The sequence below is a fragment of the Lutjanus erythropterus genome, chromosome 2, assembly GCF_056507025.1.
Source record: "Lutjanus erythropterus isolate fLutEry1 chromosome 2, fLutEry1.hap2, whole genome shotgun sequence".
Lineage (NCBI taxonomy): Eukaryota > Metazoa > Chordata > Actinopteri > Lutjaniformes > Lutjanidae > Lutjanus > Lutjanus erythropterus.
In genome coordinates, this window is record NC_139318.1 from 9793550 (window position 1) to 9814939 (window position 21390).

Sequence of the window (21390 nt, forward strand, 5' to 3'; positions counted from 1 at the left end):
CCCAGTCTCCCCTACACCACCAACATACTATAAGATCAGACATTTGGCAGTTTTTATTAATGTGGAAAATAATCTGTTTTAGCTCATTTTTTCTTCTAATCTGTTAAACCGATGATATCTGATGAAACACATTTCTGGAAATTTCCACTCGGTCTCCATTCTTCATCACGATAAATATCCTGAGATCAAATATGCTCACACTTATAAGCAGAGGAATGGCAGGTGCCCATAGGCTGGTGGCGCATTACTTGTGTGCTGCGATGGGTGTTTTCACGCGTCACCAGTGGGCGCCTCTTCCTGCGCACAAAGAGAGCAGAGCCCGGGGATGCGCACAATGTGAGTCTCCGCTCAGAGGCACCGCTGTCCTCTCTGCGTCTTGGCAGCATCTTGTGGAGTGTAACACGAGGAGGAGGTCGAGGATCATTCCGGCGTTGTAGCGCGTTCTCATCACCATCCTCAACCCCGCAAAACTCACTGATTGTGGAATTTACCGAGGTAGAGGTTACTGTTAGTCCCGTCCTTAAAGACCGAGAGAGACGCACTTATAGACGGAGCAGAATTGAAACTGCTGGAGCAGAGAGCAAACCTCTTCTTTGGCTGCTACTGAGAGGACAAGAGTTGCTGTGAGAAATGTTACCCGCTCACTAGAGCCTGAAATATCACATCCAACGGATACTGGAATTACAATCAATTACAATTAATGAAGAGGAAAAAAATTGCGCCCTAGAACAAGTAAGTAACCGGATAGAAACCATCTCTGGCATGTTTGCACGTTAATTCCCTGCATTTTTTTCCACGTTAATATTCACAGTAAATGTGTGCTGCTAAGTTGCTTTGCAGAAATACAACTTCATTTTGACTCGCAGCAGAACGATCCCAAGAAAAAAGAAAAAAAAAGCCACATCCACGCCGAGATGTCTTCATCTAATTCATTAAAAAAAACGCAGGAAAAGGGGGCACAGAGAGGCAGAGTGTGCATGCTGATAGTGGTCACATGCATGATGCTGATGAGTGCGTTTCTACACGAGCCTCAAATGGTTTGGATGGTCCTACTGGGATTTCTACTGCTGGGGCTCATTTCCCTCATCTAGGACAAAGTCCATATGGTGCTGCTCTGCTCAGTCACACAGAGAGGCAGCATCAGGACTGGAGAAAAAGCTCCCTCTCTAACTTGTTTAAGGCAATTATTGCAGAGGAAAGAGAGGATATTTTTTTAAAAAATGTGATTTTATGTTGCTGAATGTCATCTATACATCGTATTCTGATATTTGTGCAGCATTTTCTCACAGGAGTATGATAGTTGAAGTCTACAGGAGGAGAAATTAATGCAACAGCTCATCTTCACTCTTATTTTTGTACAAAAACAAAAAAATGTTTGGCCACCAGTGGTCTGCACACAAGTGTTCTTTTTTTCCACCCAGTCTGCAAAAAGGACAGACCCAACAGTAAGAGCAAAATGCACAGCCTACCTCATCTTCAAAGTATCCTACTATTCAGCAGGGATAGTAATCACTCTCCCCTCTATTCATGTTTATTTATAGATCCTTTTGCACATATTTTGAGCAATAGCCAAATGAGAGGTGAGACACGTCTTTGAAGCCATGCAGTGAATTTATTCTATAAGGCAGCAATATCCAGCATGGCAGTCAGTGCAGGGATGAAAAACCCCTTTTGATTGAACCAAGAGTGGCAATTACACTGTACAGCCAGTTTCTTTTCCAGGCAGGCTGAGAAATGGATTTAATAGCATAAAAAAGAATAAATAAATGAAATAAAAAATATATGTAAAGAGCCTGGCTGAGTGTCTCCTGCTCCTCATCCTTGACCTCCAGTCATGTGTTTGTGAGGCTGTATCTAGGATGAGGGTCTGGGGATGGTGCCTGGCTGATGATGGGGTTGAGAAATGGATCGCTGCTCCCTTCTCTTTTAAGTGCACTTACTCTCCTGCCCCTGCGTTATAGGCAGCAGCTGAGGGATGCAGCCGTGTTTAACATTGAAGGGAGTCACTGGGGGCGTCCTGCTGTCTTCCAGGGATTCGGTGATTTTTCGCATGAAAATACACAGCTGGATAATGTCTGCAGAGCGTCCTGCCCAGATGTTTAGTTCTACTGTGGTAAACAGATATTTATTATGTAAAAACATGTCAGAGGAGGTTATAAGTGAATGTGAAATTACAGTTTTTATGTGTTTTTTCTGTGAAATCAATTATATTGAGTGTGAAGTGCAATAATGCCCCTGCTTTTCATTAGGGTGCGACCGATATTGGATTTTTGGGGGGCTGAGGCTGATACCAATATTAATGAAAGCAAAAATTCTCATATCAAACAATATTCTTTATAGAGAATATAATATACATAAGCACATATTTGTCACAATCCCTCAAAAGTGGATAGAGCTGGGTATCGTTTAAAAAATTCTGATGCCAGAGCCAATACCAGTACCCTTAACGTGATACCTATCACAATGAAGTACTTCATTCGATACCTTTTTCTTAAGTTTCGTCTTTGTGAAGAATGTTTGCAGTGATTGGCTGCAAGCAAAACCACACAAATAGTCATTTTTTCCAGATGTGAGTGTCAAAAGGATCGAATGCAGGTATTGTTTGATTGGAGAAGTTTTGATACTGCTTGGTGCTGGATTATTTCAATCAATACCTTAAAGGCACAGAGTACCGATACCTAGTCCTAAAAGTGATTAAGCACTGTGACAGATATATGTAATCAGGGTTAAGTCAGATTACTTTGAAAAGTAGTCAGTCACTAAATGCAACTGAAATTGCAATTTATGTAATTAGCAACAATCCATTATATAGCAAAACATATGTAATCTGATTTGAATACTTTTGGATTACTTCAAATCAAACTTTGTTTGAAAATATTGCACTTTATATCAGGAAATTAGACGCAGCCATAAAAAGTTGAGCTTCACAAATATTCATTTTCCTTTCTAACATTTTTAAAAATGTATTTTTGCACAGTTTGTCTTGTATGTAAGACACATTTTTAGGAATTAATGGAGCACCAGTTATCATAAGAAAACTGTCATCATCTTAAAATAGCCATATTTTAAAGATGTAATGAAGCATGTCATCAAGTAATCCCTGACAATTGAACTATAATCTAATTACACATTTTTCAAATGTAATCTGCGTTGATTATATTTACTTATTTGTTGTAATCTGAATGTAATCCTGATAATCTGCTACCACCCATCCCTGTATGCAATGGTGGCATTTTACAGATTAACAATAAACTCTATTGTCCAAAATAGCATCAGGGCACTAAAACAGTAAACCTTCACTGATATTTATCAGAAACTATCAATAAAAAACAAAAATAGAACAAAATAAATGTACCTATTAAACCTGAATTAAGAAAACTGATAAAAAATAAATAAATAAATAAAATGCTGCCTGCAAAGCTAACGTACAAACAGTCTACATTATGTTTAGTTAAAAAAAAGTTTTTATATTGCCACATATTGGACATCATATAGAATAATACTGATATGAAGTGATATAGCTGGGATAGGCCAATATGGGGCTGATATTAACGGTTAACCAGTATATTGGCCTGGCTTTAAAGTGAATGCGAAATTACAGTTTATATATATATATATATATATATATATATATATATATATATATATATATATATAAAGCTAACAAATAACAACAATCTGCATTATGGTATGTTAAAAAAATATATTACCAGACAGCATAGAGACTGATACCAGTATAGGCCAATACAGCTGTGATTATGGCTGGGTGACATGGACACAATCAAATATTGCAATATTTTTGACCAAATACTATACTGCAGTGATAACTAGGGCTGCCTTTATAATATCGACAGGCCAGTATCAGGCTGATAATATTGGTCTACTGATATATCGGTCGGGCTCTACTTTTCACTTGAGTGGCATGTCATAAGCAGACATCTCTATTCACATGGAGCTGCCTCCTTCTTTATTCATTGCTATATGTTGTCCTCCAGCATTCAAACGTGACCTCAGCCCCAGTTTTTAATCACGCCGTCCTACTCATACGTGTGCGGCGCGACGTGTCAGTCATACGTGTGAAGTGGCTACTTTTCCTTGAGCCTGCGAGGCTGCGCTCAAAATGAAATGGAAGAAACATCTCAGGAGAGAATATGCGTTCAAGCAATCCTTTCATGAATGTTAATGTAACAGCTGTCGAGATTGAGTTTGTTGGGGGGGGGGGTGGGCAATTACATGAAATGCCTTTTTATTTGAAACCTTACTGCGTAATTTGCCATGGGAGGCATTACTCACTCACCTGAGATAATGCAGGAGTTATGGTGCAATCAATACCAAACAATTACACCTACTCTGCTTCTTCTATCTTTTCATTTCACAAGTATTTCTCCATGAAACAGACATTAAGCTATGCCTTTATTTGTTAATCACGTCACTTATGTTTTTTGGCTCGCGCCAAATAGACTTCTGCAGGTCTTCAGTCAGTCAGAGTAAATTAGGAGGCATCAGTGCACCGCTGATCGTGAATTCTTCATTCATTTGCAGAAGCACAGAGCAGCTGTGTATTCAGATGGAGTCCGTCCCTGGTGGCGGATCCTTGTCTCCCAGGTTGTCTCGCTGAGTGATTTAATGGAGATGGCAGCAGATAGTCATAAAGACAATAACTTTGTGGAAATGAATGCATCATATACTGTACTGAATTCATACCCATTGTGCCACTGGTGTTCATTTTTGCATGATCTGATATATCTGGCTCCCCCAGCAGCTCCGTGTGATCTGAATACAGACCTTGAGCGTGCACACACCCCGGTGTTAGAAACCCTCTCCTTTTCCTCCCCTCCCTTATTAGATTCTTTTGCAATTATGCTGCCCTCGGGGGGGAAATGGATGCCTTTAACCACCTTTCCTATCAATTATGTGCCAAACAACAGCCCCACTAACCAAGAAGTCATCTCATTTACTCTGGAATGCGTTTAGCCAATGACTTCCATTAGGTTTAGCTTCTGTGGAGGTGAAAGTGTGATGCCTCATTACATTTGGCAGAGCAATCTTTTGCTCATCATTTCAGCTGTGAAAGCCGAAAGAAAGAAAACGCCATCTCACCTTCATCACCACTGTGCCCAGAAGGAGTTTTTTTTTTTTTTTTTATTCAGTTTTCATGGCGTCCAGAGTTTGATTTGTTCTGTTTTTTTTTTGTTTGGATTTGTTAAAGCTTCGGCTGATATGCAGCTCTGCAAGGTTTGACACTGGTGCAGCTTTTTGAAGGTCAAAAGTGATACAATTCTTTTCTTCGATTTTAGCAGCTCTGAAATGGGTTTTGGAGCATCATGAGACACTTATGTTCTCCATTGAGAGCCACTGAAAAGCTGCCCGCTGAAAATGAAACTTGAAACAACGCAGCCTTCTTACACAATACCTGGAGAAACAGGAATAGATTGGACCTTTAAATCAACCATTGGTAACACTCAGTCTTAAGGTACTTGTAATAAGCGTTAGTTAATGGGTAATACAGTGTTTCCAGACTTCTCTGATCGGGGTGACCCAAGTGGAGCAGTGACTTATGCAGGTGTGGCATGAGTATCTCTCATATCTACTTTCATTACTAACATGACAGTAGTTCTCACATTGTTTTAAAATCTTTATTTAAAACATAAGTAGTCCAAACAATCACAGTACAACTGAATGGCAACATAAAAGTGTAGTTTAAAGCTTCCATACTTTATTCTTTAAGACCTCAAAAAAAATGTGTACCTCCACTGTACCTCTTTCTTGAGGCTGCAAGACTCCTAAATTCATCCTGCACACTCCATCATGAAAACACTTTTATTCTTATGATTTATTAACCTTGGGGAAAAAAATGTAGGGTACATGCAAAAAGAAACCAGCCCACATTTAAAAATACTCATCAAGCAGTTGGTTGAAACTCATATCCCACCTTTCACTGGACAGATGACCAATCATACTTGAGGATAAAGGCGTGGCACTTGGGTTAGCCAGTCAGGTTTCAGGGGTGGCCAATGACCCCTCCCCCACCCCCTCTAAGTCTCCTGGTAATAAGGCCTGTATAAGATGTTTATTAACATTAATATGCATTAATGAGACTACAAGTGTTTATAATAGCATAACAAGCATGTTTATTGTCATGTTTACAGTTTATAGTCTGGTTACAAATGTTAATAAAAGCCTTATGAATTTCTTACAATTGTTTATAATAGCTTTACAAACACATTTAGTTTGGAGTTTAACTCACATCATCATTAGACATGTACTACCTTTTGGTGTTGCTTTATTTTTTTTTAAAGGTTATTTTTTTGGCATTTTTGCCTTTATTGACAGTGACAGCTGAAGGTATGACAGGAAAGGGGGGTGAAGAGACAGGGGATGACATGCAGCAAATGAGCCGCAGGCGGGATTCCAACCAGCAGCCGCTGCAGAGGACTAACAGCCTCAATACATGGTGCGCACGCCCTACCGACTGAGCTATAGGGGTGGCCCTGGTGTTGCTTTATTAAGATTGTTACATATTTCATTTATTAGCAGGTTTTAGCAGAAGAAAAAAAGCCTGAAATAGAAATAATAAAAAAGAAACCCTCATGGATAACTGTTAAGAAGTGCATAGTGCATAATAAAGGATTAATTCACCATAAGAAGCGTTGATCCAGCAACCCCAAAAAGCCTGGTTAACTGTTAAGTTCATTGGTAACTGCTAATAAATGTGTAATGAAGCATGTAAAAATCTTAATAAAGCAATAACAAAAGCTTAGTAAAGGTTTAACAATGTTATAGAAGGTTGAGAGTTGAACCCATTGCTGCTGCAGAGGACTCACAGTACTCTACCAACCAAGCCCCTAGACCACCTAAATGTATTATAATCTAACAATGAACATGCTTATTATGCTATTATTAACATTTAGTCTTATTAACACAAACTAATCTTAATAAGTGCCTTATAGGGGCCTTATTACCTATTAACTAATGCTTATTACAAGGACCTTAATATAAAGTGTTACCAAACCATTTATTCTGAAACAAATCAAAGTAGAAAGCACTCCAAAAAGGAAAACGTCAGTGCGTGTTTTACAGGCCACAGAATGAAGCTGTGCTCAGGGACTAACATCCATCATATCAGCAGAGACACTGTGCCATGAACTGTGTAACACCCAACTTGCAAAGAAAGTCTTTTCCAGGAGATTTTCCTCTCAGGATCTCGAAGCTTTTTGGACTGATGGGTTGGGATGACGAGGTTGGATCCTCCAGAAAGTGGATGGCAGTTAATACTGCACTCAAACTGAAAAATGCAGCACACATTTTTTTTTTTTTGCTCCAGTAGAATCTCAAAGCGTGTAATCCAATGTGATGGGTTTTTAGAGTGGCAAAACGCCCCCTAAATTTTGAAAGACACCAGGAAATCCTCTCTGAATCTCACTGTGCCTGCAATTACACCAGATGAGGAACAATTACTGGCACCAGGACAGTCGAGCTAAGCCAACACTGGCCATTAAGTTATGATCAGTCGAATGGGATGATTTCCCTCCCCTGTAGATTTTTCTTTGTGTCTGCTCAGTGCCACGATGCCACTTCATACTCTTCCATGGGATTATGCAGCCCTGATTTTCACATCAAACCACAGCCACAATCCTACAGTTACAAGTTGGTGAAACAAGTGACTGGTTAGTATTTAGGTCTGTTTCAAGACACCCAAAGATAGCCCTGGGTTAATCCGCGGAACAGGGTTGTGTTGGAAGGATGAGGGGTTGGGTTGAATTCTTAATCCTGAGAGACGTATCAGTTTCCACTTACTGTGATGTAGGTCAGAGCTTGAGCAAAGCCCCTCCTGTGCCACTGATACCACCATTACAGTCTTAGGACTCTGCATTCCACCTCCACACAAGAAAAGTTCAATGGCCATTTAGGTCATTGATCACTGCTTAGATTGGATATCTGATGAAGCAATTTGTGGACGATCAGCCTTCGACTGTAGGTTCATGTGACACTAAAAGGTGATGGGGATGGGTGATACCTGGAGTGATAAAATCTTCTCCCACAATGTAACTGATATATATATATATATTGTGATATTGTGATGCAAAGATTGGATCATCTATTTTTTGCTACCTGTTACATCAAGGCACACCATTAAATTGATGTATTGAAGTCTAATACTTTAAAGCAGTTCTACTCAGGTCTTTGAAATATTGCCAGCCTTAAAGGGGCACTCCAGCAATTCAGTGTCATGTCTCTCCAACGTTAGGGGAACTCACAAGAGACAGAAGAAAAAGAAGGGTCAATACTGGTCTATCAGAGGCCTGACTTTTAGTCTGTCGTATTGGTAAAGCTCCAAAACCACCTAAACCATTTCCCAAAATGCAACATTACAGTCTTATAGTAGTTTAGGAAATATTTAATCTATTTCATATTTTTTGTGATAGTCAGCACAACTTTCGTTTTTAAACAAATGTATCATCCACCAGCGTTCTCTCTCAAGTTAGTAATAATAAATATGCAGTGTCTGGTTATACTTTCAAAATAAAGCTCCAGAAAGACTTGGTTAGGTTTTGGAAAAGACTGTGGTTTGGGTTAAAATAAGTATGTTTTTTTTTTTTTAAACAACCAACACTGACTGTTGGTCTCAGCCTGGCCTTCTGTGTAACTTTATCATTCTTTATAGTATGTGCTTCCTTATTACTTTGACAGCCATGCAGACTGTCATGAAAAATTCTTGTCCATGTGCATACATTATATTTCACAATTATTTCAAAAACTGCTGTGATACTGGGCTGAATGCAACAAAAAGCCTGTTTTCTATTGCAGCTTGTAACACAGGCTTGCTTCAAGCTGTGTTGGTGAAGTTACTTTAAATGTGTCATCAATTACTTGTTACTTACTACTAATTGAAAAAGCAATTACATCACTTTACTAATTACCCAACAGCAAAAGGAATTAGTTACTTTTCTTGTTTGACTACTTTCCTTTACTAAGCCCAGCTGCTTTGGAAACTCTGTGCCTTTCAACGATTTCAAAGCCACCACATCCACACACTTTTTGTATTCAGCATGTAGAAACAGAAAATGAGACACTGTAGGTTTAACAAGCAGCTGGCACCAGCAGTTAGCATAGTTTGGAGTAATTAACTATGGTTTTGGAGTAATTAACTATGGTGGTCACTTCTTCAAAAATCTCATTCAAAAAATAAGAACAAGCACATAAGTGACGAGCTAACGTTGATGTGAGGCAGTTGACATTTATAGAATGAAGTGCCTTACTTTTATCCATAAGTTTTACATCTGCAGTGTTGGTTTTTAACTTCTCGGATGGTGTTGATTTTGATTTTTGCCCCAGTGGACATAAGTGGTTGAGTTTGCACCACCACAACCGCAAAATATAAGGAAAAAAATATATATATTTTTAAAAAAAATAATAAAAATATCCTGCTTCTTTTTAACTGGCAACAACAAACTCCTTGTAGCTTTTCATAAGAGAATGAAAAAATGTGCTCTTCCACTCTGCATACTGTAAATCATTTTCATCTGACTATCATGTGACAATCGGACCCGATGGCATGGCGATAAGAATAACCATATAGAAATAGCCAATCTTCTTGCTAATGGTCTCATTTACTTATGTAGGTCACACAGAGGCATCGCTATTAAATTGAGACTGTTTCATAACCAGTTAAAACCCCAACTGGGCCTGGAGCAGAGACATATTATGAATGCTGGTGTATGAGTAAGGTATTTTTTGCCTGTCAGGTTTGAATTGGACCATTTCTTTCACGTCAAATGGTCGTTTGAAGGTTTCTTTTTTTAAAGTGATAGCTCTAAGGTTTACTGACCATTACTGACCAACAGCCAGCTTAGCCCAGGCCACAAATGTCGCACTCTAAGTCCTGTCCTCACCTGTCCAAGCTGTTGGAGGGTTCACACAATATCCAATTCTGAACAAAAGCAGGTAAATCTTAAATTTAGGCTTACTAGAGGATTTCTAACTAGCTAAGAAGAATCAAAATGTAACAAGACAATTCTGAAGTTTTGAACCTTAAGGCATATCCCACCTCTTCTGGCAGAAGTTAGCTGTCATCCTGCCTACAGCCTTTGCCCTAAGCTATCACAACCCAAACCAGTCTCGAAAATGATCATTTGTCCAGTCCAACTCCTGGTCGAACAGCAAGAAATGGCTTCACTGCAGCCTAACTGATTATTAGGCTACATATTTTCTCTAACATCAAATGGTATGTTGAATTTTGATTAAAAAGAGACGGCCCTAATTTGCTGACCAACATCTAGCTTAGCCCTGATCACTGTTATAAGCACTTAAAGTCCAGTTATTAGCACTTTAAGTCCAGTCCTCACTGGGAATTACTGACTGCAGGCTTAGTAGCGGCTTACTAGCTAGGTAGGAAGACTCAACATGAATATTAAATGAAAAAGAAAACTGAATTTTGAAGTTATGTACCTTAAGGCAAATTCCTCCTCTTTTTGCAGAGGCTAGCTGCCTCTAGCCCCTGACTTAAGCGAACCCATTTCAGGGCAGTCTCAAAAATTATGTTAACTTTCCAGTCCACCTCCTTGGTAACCAGCAGTGGAGCCCAACTGCAAATATTAAAGTTACAGCATTACAGAGTTAAGTAATTGTGGTGTGATTGTTGTACTCATTTTAGAGTACAGCATTTTGTTCTTATAGACCATCAGTTTTGAATTGGAACTGAATATTACAGATTTTCTGTCATGTCAGCGGTGGTTTCAATTGTGAATAAAAAGAGACAGCCTTAATTTTCTAACAGCTAGCTTAGCTCTAGTCACTGGTCATAGCACTTTAGGCCTGGTCCTAATAAGGAATTCCTGAATTTAAGCTTAAAAGAGGATTGCTAGCTAGCTAAGAAGACTCCACATTTCTGACAATTTTAAGATTAGTAATTGTGATATAATGACTGAATTTTAAAATGTAGCTCCTTATGCTATGTGTTACTGAAGTGGGCTAGCTTATCCCTGGTCACTGCACATAGCACTTTAAGTCCCGTCCTCACAGTTTACAAGAGGCTTGCTATCTAGTTAAGAGAATAAAAATGAAAATGACAATGACAATGACAGCAAAAATAAAAATAAACAGACATTTTGAAGTTGTGTTCGTAAAGTTATATTCCTCCTATTTGGCAGAAGCTAGCTGCCTCCAGCACCCCGCCCTAAGACAACACACCAACTGTTAAATCCAGCCTAGCAAACAAGCCCCCCCCCATTCCCCAAAAATGTCAAAGTAACAGCATTACGTAGATTAGTAACTGCATTGTAATGACTGAATTTTAATATGTAGCTCCTCGCACTACGTGATACTAACAAATCCCACCACTGTATTCTCCTGATGACAGCAATGCTAATGACAGTCATTGTCTCAGACTTGACAAAGCTCCTCCAGAGCCTCAGAAGACACACATCTGTTGTCACAGGCTGAGCAGTGCTTCTTCCAACTAGTAAACTGATCTTGATGGGTAAAATTGCTGGAGTGCCCCTTTAAAGGGATAAACTGGTAGAAAAGTTAAAAGCTAACCATCTATATGGTTATGTCAGTCAACACAAATGAAATGCACCATTTTTGTAGTTTTAGTATATGGCTCTTTTGTTGATCTAAGGGAATGATGCATGCATATAGAAATGAAAACAGTCAGTTTGCTTACATTCAGTCGGCCACCAAACCCTTTGTTAAAGTATGAAGTGGCATTTTGTGGAGTGCTGGTACACAGTCTGCCAGCTCCTATTAATAGTCAAATAGGGAGAGAAAAGCATCTTTTGAGGTCAATCATTTGCTTCCTCACTTCTCTTTAAAGCAGCAGAATTGAGCTTGTTAGACGGGATGAGAAACAGGCACGATAGGAAAAAAAACATACTCATTTAGCAGCTGTTTCTTCTTCTGTGCCACCTGAAAATCGCACTGGCGGGTTGTATCCTCAGGATTTTTTTTTTTCCCCCACATCGCCTCTCAGTTCCTCAAGATTCACTTTCTCTTCGCTTACAGTAACTCCTAAATAATAAGAACCAATTATGTAACCCAGCAGTGCTATAATCATGTTTTTTGCTGATGAATGCTTGTCGTATTTGGATCAAAATGTCATATTTTAATCACATCCATAATTACTTTCCCTTCAGATTAAAATTCTTGTATTCAAGGGAGAGCGTTCCATTCACAAGCAATTGGATGAGAGTCTTATTAGCCCTCGGCAACTAAAGATGATGTTACCATGGAAACAAATTGTTCTGCTATCAATCACTGGATGCCTTGCAGGTAAGATATTTTAACACATATTATATTTGAGTCTCACTGCACTTGTTGTCATGGTTTATGTCACGACAAGATCTCGCCTAATAAATTTGTGTTCTCTAATGCATATTCATTACAGGAGAATAGAGCTGTTGTTCTTTTTGTGTGTTATTCTATAACCTCACAGAATAAATGCATGTCTGGAAGGTTCGAGGTTATGAACTGTATTCCCTGTTCTTGAGAATCAGGACAAATCATGTCCTATTAAAACCTACTAGACCTTTAAAAATCATTAATACTAATACTTTAATTCCATTTTTTTTGTGAAAATTAGTTGAAGGATTCATATATTATGAAAAGATATGTAATTTATGAAGTATTTCAGTTTGCTTTATTTTTTTAATGTGCCAGAAAACACCCTTGTTCCAGACAAGAATTCACCAGCTTTCAAAGTCTAAAAGTAACAATACAATAATACAATAATATTGCTGTCAGAGGTGTCTTAACTCTAACATGTCAACTTCGTAGCCCTTCTAAATCAAAGCTCTTAGCAACTTTGAAAAATAAAATGGCTACTCACTGCAACTATGCAGTGAAATGAAAAAATATAACATTTTGTCAACTCTGTAAGACGTCAACTCTGTCAGATTTGTACAAAAATGTGATTTAATCAGGCATAAAAAGGTTTAGCCATACTCTTAGCTCCCCTGTCTCACTTCCTGATTCAAAAAAAGGCAGGAATACTGCTCAAGCACTGTTGAACTCTATTTTTTTAAATATATAAATTCATTAAATAATGTTCCTATGAGATGTGTCTCAACCAAGTCAACTCTGTAGTCCTTCTAAAGCAAAGCTGAATAAGTATTATGGTTTTAGAATGTGCATTTTGATTAGCATTAAGAGAACTCTGAGCAACTTTAAAAAATGAAATGGCTGCTCACTACGACTATATTGTGAAATGAGAAAATCTAACATTTTGTTACCTATACCCTAAGGACCCCTATCTCAATTCTTGGTTTTAAAAAAGGTGGGGATACTGCACTGATAAGCTTTCAATTTTCAAAACTACATAAGAATTTAGGCTAAAAATATGTATTTTGATTAACAGTGAGAGTAAATAGAAGCAACTACGTATGACGTCAGCTCAACAGATTTTCCATCTTACACAGTTGACATTCAAGCTCCAGAGGTGATTAACTTTCATTTCTTTTTAATAATTACATAATGTGTTTTTCCTTCAATTTAATTAAAAAAGAAAAACCTAAATAAATAAAAAGAAGTTAGTTCCCCACTTGAGCCACCTAGTCAAAAAATCTGGACACACTCCCTTATGTGATGTTAACTCTGTGACAAAGAAGTCACAGAGAAGTTTCTCTGTTATATTCATTAAATGTATGTTCATAAGGATTTATAAAATGTGTTTACATCAACAACCGAAAAAAAATCATGGTACATTGTATGTGTTCTTTGTGTTATAAGTGATTGCCTGATAGAGTTGATAAAATTCAAGTCCTCCGCAGCAAAAAAAAGCTATTTAATAAAAGATTAAAGCACTAGGAGGTTGGTCTTTTACAAGGTTTCATAGCCAACAGTTTGACCTTTTAAAATATATATTTTCTCAGCATAATGAGGATTTGAAATCAAAACCCCCTTAAAATATGGTTTTGTCTCAATTTTAAGGAATGAGTGTCCCATGAAGTATAATTTCATCCATTAGGGTTGAAAATAAATCATGTCAGAAAATCTCGTCTTCTCGACCAAAAAGGTTACACTGATTAAGTTGCAGTCGTTGCATCTCCAGCCTTCCAGCGTAGTGTCCTTCACCGTTCCCTGGAGCGGTGTCCTGCTGCACATTTACAGCACACTGTCAGGGACGACCGGGAGTCCGATCCCATTCCTGTTTATGGTCTGTCCAGATCATTATCAGGATCCATGCAATGAATCCAGCCCCGCATTTTAGCACAATCTACTTGCCACCGTGCCTCATTCTGCCCTTGCAGGGCCGCCTGGGATTTGAAGCAGGAGAAGCACACAGAGACACTCTACCAGAATGTCAACCCTTGTTCAAATGACATTGTAAATCCCAATGAATGTTATTCAAATTGGCTCATGGGTAATTCACACCCAGTACTCAAGGGAGCAAGATCCAAGCAGTCTCACCTTCCTAGCGGACAAGTGTTTTTAACAGGGGCCTCAGTCGCTGCCTATAAGGTGCTAGTTCTTATTCAGTGTTGTGATCAAACACTTGGAAACCCTCGAAAATCACTGCGGCTGATAACAATCATTATGACATCTGAAGTGACGTGTTGTCTGGCTTTATCGTCTGGGACTTCACAGACATACACTGACAGCTTAGAGGTCAGCCTGTATGGCATTTTGTTCAAATTCAGAGGAGGGAGAGGCTGTTAACCAAACTGTGAGGTGAATGAATAAAGTCCATATATAAAGCTATAATATGTAACATTTCTGCATTACAATATCCAGAAACACTAGACTTATGTTAGATATTTTGTTGTTGTTTAAACCCAGAAAAACCTGTAATTCATTCAAGGTGACAGTGCTTTCCCCACTAGCTGCTAGCTGCTATAACCTCCAAGAAAATGCAGGATACAGCTGATACATCAGAGAGCGACAAGCAAAGTTACCAAATGTGACTAAAAATTAAATAGATTTTAATCAGCAATGGAGGTTGTCAAACCATGAAAACGACAAGTCATAATCCCACGCCTCCTCAAATGTCATCAAACTACATCTTTCATTTTTGTTTTATTGTCGTAGCTGTAGTGCCAGAACTTACTTTAAAAAAAGTCAGTGTCCTTAAAACTTTAAGTTGATTGAATTTCAAAAGACAAGTTGAAGTAATTTTGTAGTGCTTCAAAGCAAATAAATTTTGAGAAAACATGTTCAGTAAACTTAAGATGTTAAGTTGAACCAACTTAACTACCAACAACTTAATTTCTTATCTTAAAGTGTCTCAGAGACGCAGGGCCAGGAGAGAGTAACTCTCAAACAATGCATGCTGGGAATCTGCTTACATTCTGATCATGATGTATTACAAACTTAATTTAAAAAGTTGATTAAACTCTGTGCAGTAAATTGATTCAACTCACCATTTTAAGTCAAAATAGATAGAAATTTTAAGTTGAATCAACCTGAACAAATAAATCTTTAATATTTATGTTATCCTAATGAGAAAAGATTAGTTGATTCCATTAAATCCCTCTATGATATTTTTTTTACAGTGTTACCATAGCTTTTCTCAATCCATCACACTGAATTATTTGTTGACTGCTTGACATATTATTCCCGGTTAAAACCACGTGTAGAACTGCTAGCCACATGCTGCAATCTGTTAGCAGTAGGATATTAATTAGGCCTACTCTGGCCGTCTGTTGACTCCGCTTTCATTTAGTACCAGATTGTGTTCCACATCCTTTCCTTTTAAGCTGCTGGCAGACGAGTGCATCCTTATGGCCTCAATTAACCGGTGCATGTGTAGTATGACATAGATGTTCTGAAAATAGATCACTCTGCTTTATTTATCAAGCCTGTCACTTGCAGGACATTATTAATTACTGAGGAAATTTATGTAAAAATCGGCTTTCTACATCTGTAAGTCAGCTATTGTGGACTTAAACTTAAATCCTAAACTTTGTTTTTTTATCTATCATTATGATATTGTTCCAGGAAAGTAATTAACATTAAATATCACTCAGTATATTTGAGCTCTCTGCAACTGTATTAAACTTCCTCAAATCCCTTAGTCAGCTAAGTATTTACACAGTAATCAAAGCATTAGATGACACATTTGTGGTATTTTTATTTACTCGCATTTTTACATGGGAGTTTTGAAGCAGGGAGAGAATTAATGTCTCGGACAGTCGCAGCAATATGATTTATCATGATGATAAAGTGACAAAGAGAGGCCGTTGGAAAACAGGCCCTGCAAGCAAAAAAATTGGAGTAAATATAAGCGCCATGGTCAGTGTTTTCCTTTCACTATTCCAAGTGTCAGGTTCGTCTGAAAAATGCAGTAGTAAACGGTGAAACAGATACCAAGCACGTCAGCAGTAGCAGGTAAAGGGATAGTTCAGATTATATGAGGTATTTATCGATAAGTCAGTGTATTAACTGAAGTAGATGTCGGTCGACACACACTCAGTTTGGACAAGCGGAGAAAAGTTCCAGCAGCAAAACATGTAAATGTATGCTATGCTGTATCTAGAATATTTTCTCTGCTTTACCTTGTTGTTAAACTGCTGTTACAGAAGCTCTCTCTCTAACTCTGGTCTATCACAGCCACTTTTGAGGCAGATGCTGGTATTAGAAAGTTAAAAAAAAACATGAATATCAATACATTGGCTGATGTTTTATATACAGAATGTAATATACAGAATATAGGATGTATACATGAACACACTTTTTTTGCAGTGATGGCTCAAAAGATGTTAACACTTGTGACAAAGATATGTACTGGAGGCAGGATATTTAGAGTTTAACAATATATTTTAATGTCCAGTATGATGTCAAGGCCCTGAAATGGTAAATTTTCAACTGTATTTTTAATAAGCATAAATAACTATCGATAGAAAAATTGAAATAGAGCAACATAAATGTATATATTAATTCTGAATTCAGAAAAAGCATCAAATATACACAAGTGCATAAAAAGCCAACGAATAGAAACAATCTGCTTTGTGTTCTGGTTAAAAAACGTTTTCATACAGGTGCGTATCAAACTGCTTACATGCTGATACTGATATAGCTGTGACAGGCTGATACTGGGTCTGTGTTTTAAAAGGAAAAGGAGTCTGGTTGAGCCAGAGGGAGATACAGCAGCGAATTGCTTAACTTCTGTGCTGGTGCTCCTCCCTGCTTCTCCAAACTGGAGGTGTGCTGACCGCCATGTACTGTAAGTGACAGGGATGCACCCGAATCTGAATACATTATTCAAGAATGCACAAATAATGCAACTGAAATAGATATTTCTTCGATCTGAAGTTGCTTATTATTATTCAGAAAAAGCACCTTCCATGATTACCTCAGCATAGTTGAAAAAATCTCTTAATAAATCAGTGATTTAATGCACTAAGATTATTCCCTTCAACTGGAGGATGTTTTTATACACTTGTATGTCTGTGCTATAGAGTTTCTATTCCCAATGCAAAACAGAATCTTTTGATTTATAAAACATTTTTACAACATTTCAGCATTTTCTTTTTCAGTTTCTGATTTTTCAATCGTTCATCTCCCAGTGAAATGGGGGGCGGGGGTGGCGGGCTTCAGACAGCTCTTAAAACTTAAAAAAAAGTTTAGTTAAAAGTAAAAATATATATAGCGAGATAGATGAAAAAGTCCAGTAAGAAGATAGGGAAGTATATTTTATAACTAATTATATGCCAATATAAATCATTTTGATGCTTTGAAGGCACAGAAACTGCATTGCCAATGAATATTAGCTTAGAAAATAAAACATTTTCCCAGCTTAATTTCATTTCTGGTGTGAATCATGTCTGCTTCCAGTGTTTTATCCGAATGTAGATACAGAGAGTCTTGCTGGTTGAAAAGATGCAGATACAAATAAAGACGTCTCTGTGCTGATGTAGTAGGTAATACACTGACTATTGATAAGGACATCATTCAGCCCCACTTCAGATAATCCAAACTATCCCTTTAATGCTTAACAAGGTGAAGAGGGATTTACACTTAATGCAAGACAAGCAAGAAGTCCTGATGCATCTCTTTGCTTTTCTTTGGAAAGAGCAACATCGCTCAGAGGATAGGAGACAATATATACAGTATATTGAAAAAGTAGTACACACTGAGTGTCAGAGGGTTGTTGTGTTTCAGCAAGATGAACTATTTTTCCCTACACTGTCTGTGCTTTGGCTGCATTCTCTCAGTATTTTCTCTTAAGGTCAAAGAGACAATTTCCTCAGCTTGTACTACTATAGACTTTCTCCCCTTTCCCCAGCCTGTACAGAGGATGTCATATTTCAAGGGCCAAGATGGAGGATGGAGCCAAGTGACCTCATTTTACCGATCAACTCCCCAGACCAGCAGGCTACCATCACGTGCGAGGCAGAAGGCAGCCCTCCTCTGCAGTACAGGTAAATTACCACATCAAAGTTAGATTCCCCGCGAGCCCGGGCTCAACCGTCTACCCGCTTCGACTCTACATCCACATCACGTGGCGGAAATCCATCGCCGCTTAATTGCTTGTGAATCTTCATTGCTGCTTCCACGTAAATCAAAGAGGATTCCAATAGCGTTGATTGCTATTGATTTGTTAAAGAACAACGTTTTCTGGACATAAATGCTCGAGAGAGATTACGTGCCATCAGCTAAAAGACGGGCTTCAAAGAGCGACTGCTTAATTGAGCATCCTTTTCTAAATGAGGAAAGCTTATCTATGTTCAGCCCGAGCTATGATGTAGAGTTACAGTGAGGTTGATGTGGTTGATGAGCATGCCAGCGCCTCCGATGTGACTGAAGTTAACTTTATTAATGATAAGATTTAAGCCACTGTTCTGGCTAAAGCTGATGATTTATAAGATGGTGCACGGCTTAAGAAATCATTAAGGGGAGAAAAGGAGATTTCAGTGACTCATTTGCACCACAGATCCTTTGATATCTCCCCGGCTATTCCCCGGCGGCACAGAGAGCCTGCCTGAAAATGGCAGCTGGTGATGTTTTTTGTGGTAGATTGTGTTTCGGAGCTTGGTCAGCACCATGTAGATGCGCAGCAAGCAGGGAAAGGAGGCAATAACCTTGTGAGTGACATTCCGTTAAATGCTTACATTTCCTATAATGTGTCTGCGCTGAAAACATGGTCCAGGCGCAGCAGCGGGGGGTATCATTATACTTGTTGTGCAACCTGAGCCATCCCAGGATGAAGCCGAAACCATCACTTGCATTATTTTCGCCCGCCAACTTAAAACACTGTGACGTTCGGTGGTGGTGTTGAAGAGGTTTTCTCTTTCGGGGGCTTTGTGGTGTTAAAGCAGTGGTGGAAAATGGCTGTTTCAGTCAGGATGATCTGCGACTTTCTCTCCAGCTGAGCAAGCACCTAATATTACAGTACAAGAGCAGTATGCACAGATGATCACTCTTACAGTGTAACACGTTAGCCACACATTTAAAGCTGCACTAATGAATATTTTCTATGAACAATGGATCAAGTGGCTATGTGTAATGTCAAAGGGCTCACTTGTCATGACAAACCCACAGAGATTTTCGACCAACTCCGCAATTTCCTTTAGCTTGGTGGAATGTTTTAGGCTTTGTTCAGACTGCAGAAAAATCTTTGTGACTGCTGAGCATCAGTGCAAACTGAGTTTAACTCTGACACAGTTACTTGTAATTATTTACTCCAATGAAAGCATAAGGTTGGCTACTATTTTTACTGTTACTTAAAAACCCTTTCCAGTTAAAACCACCTTTTTAACCTTGTTAACACGTCCACGTGGTGTTTTTCATGTGTGACAAGAAAATCAAGAGCGAAATAAACAGTGAACACCATGTCTGAGCATTTTTTGCTTTGAAACTGCAGTGAATAGGAGCAGTCTAAAAAAAAGGATTCAGTCAGTTTGGGTATATGATGTCATAAACCCAAGGAACCAATCCTGTTAATTCGGGGGGTGGGGCTCTACATATCATAACCCGTAATTTACACCAGGCGCGCCTGTGCTGCGTCACGGCAATGCTCCGTCATGCACGCGACTTCAATTTACATCAGCAGGGTTTCAGCAGCGGAGTGTTTTGCCCGTCTGATTATGTTTACTTGCTCTGATTTTGTTGATTAAATTCTCTTTCCTTGCTATTTGTGCTTCTACCATGGATAAGCAGGCTACATAGTTAAATTGTTTATTACTTACTACTTATGGGTATATTACTACTTATGGGTATGAGTGGGGGTTGGAGTGTGTGTGGAGTGGGTGGGGCTATTTGCATATTCATGATTCCTTGAATGCTAAATGAAGGCAAGGTGTAGAGCTATATTTAAGCAATTTTAACAAGGTATATGAACTTATTTTGCAAAAAAGAAGACACCAGATGCAATTGATTACTTCTTGAAGAGCATTTATATTGTTGAAAACATGACTGGAGGTGGACTTTAAGTTAAAGTCTAAAACCAACAATGAATTACTACCTTCCTACTACTACAGTAGCTACTAACAGTAGCCAGATCCTGAGCTAAATTGCTCTGGGCTAACGCTGCACCATCTACCATTACCTTCTTTACTTTGAACATGAGCACCGACATTTATTTTGACTCAACTCCACATATCCCTGCTGCTGCTGTAAATACTCAGTAGAGCATCAAATGTGTAGTAATCTGCTGCTTAAAGTCCACCTCCAGTCATGTTTTAAATTATTAATGCTCTGCAAGATGTAATAAATTGTGTCTGATATGCTCTTTTACAAAATAAGTTCAATTCCTTGTTAAAATCATAAAGCTTTATACCTCGCCTTCATTTAGTATGCAGTTAATCATGAATATGCAAATAGTCCCCCCTTTCCACGCTTTAAAAAAATAGGCAACAAAACTACTTATTTGGGAATAGGAAAAGATCATGGTTTGGGTTAAAAATAGACATGTACGTATTTCAGTATCTGTCAACAACAAAACATTTAAAGCACAGATAAAAGAACCAATAAGGTCAAAGCTCTGCCAAATTTGATGACACAGTGCACACTAGAAACAGGAGTATGAGTTGGAAAAAAGGCCTGTGAAACTGCCAATATATGGACATGGTTTAAGTTTAAAAAGTTGGCTTAACAAGCAGCAAAAATCTGCAAATCATGTCAGACGAAAGTCGATATCAGTGGTGTTAATACCTTATATACTTGAGAAAAGGTCATGAATTATTTTCTATTGTTTTAGTTTTGCGAATAAAATGTTCTTAAAATATTTCTGTATTATGTGAAATATGTCGTAGTAACACAGTCAAGAGTACAGTAATAGCTGCCATGCAGTTGCCATACCAGTGAATTAGAAGCATTCAGTTTGAAATTTAAAGAAACACAAATGTACCATACTGTAACACCCATGTTTTAAATTATATCCAGCCCTATATTTGCTAGTAGCAGCGTGGATTCTGCTTGGCCACTCTGATGCATTTCGGTCACTCTGGATTTGAC

General features: G+C 38.3%; 1 protein-coding gene across 1 annotated transcript in view; it reads left to right on the forward strand.

Annotated features, from left to right (window-relative positions):
* Positions 1-365: 365 nt before the first annotated feature.
* cntn3b (contactin 3b) overlaps positions 366-21390 on the forward strand; it is a 93926-nt gene continuing 72901 nt past the window's right edge. The window contains exons 1-3 of the mRNA XM_084727622.1: positions 366-732; positions 12135-12270; positions 18221-18356. Of these exons, the coding sequence (XP_084583748.1) occupies positions 12216-12270; positions 18221-18356 (191 nt within the window). The 5' untranslated portion in view covers positions 366-732; positions 12135-12215. The remainder of the gene's footprint in view (positions 733-12134; positions 12271-18220; positions 18357-21390) is intronic.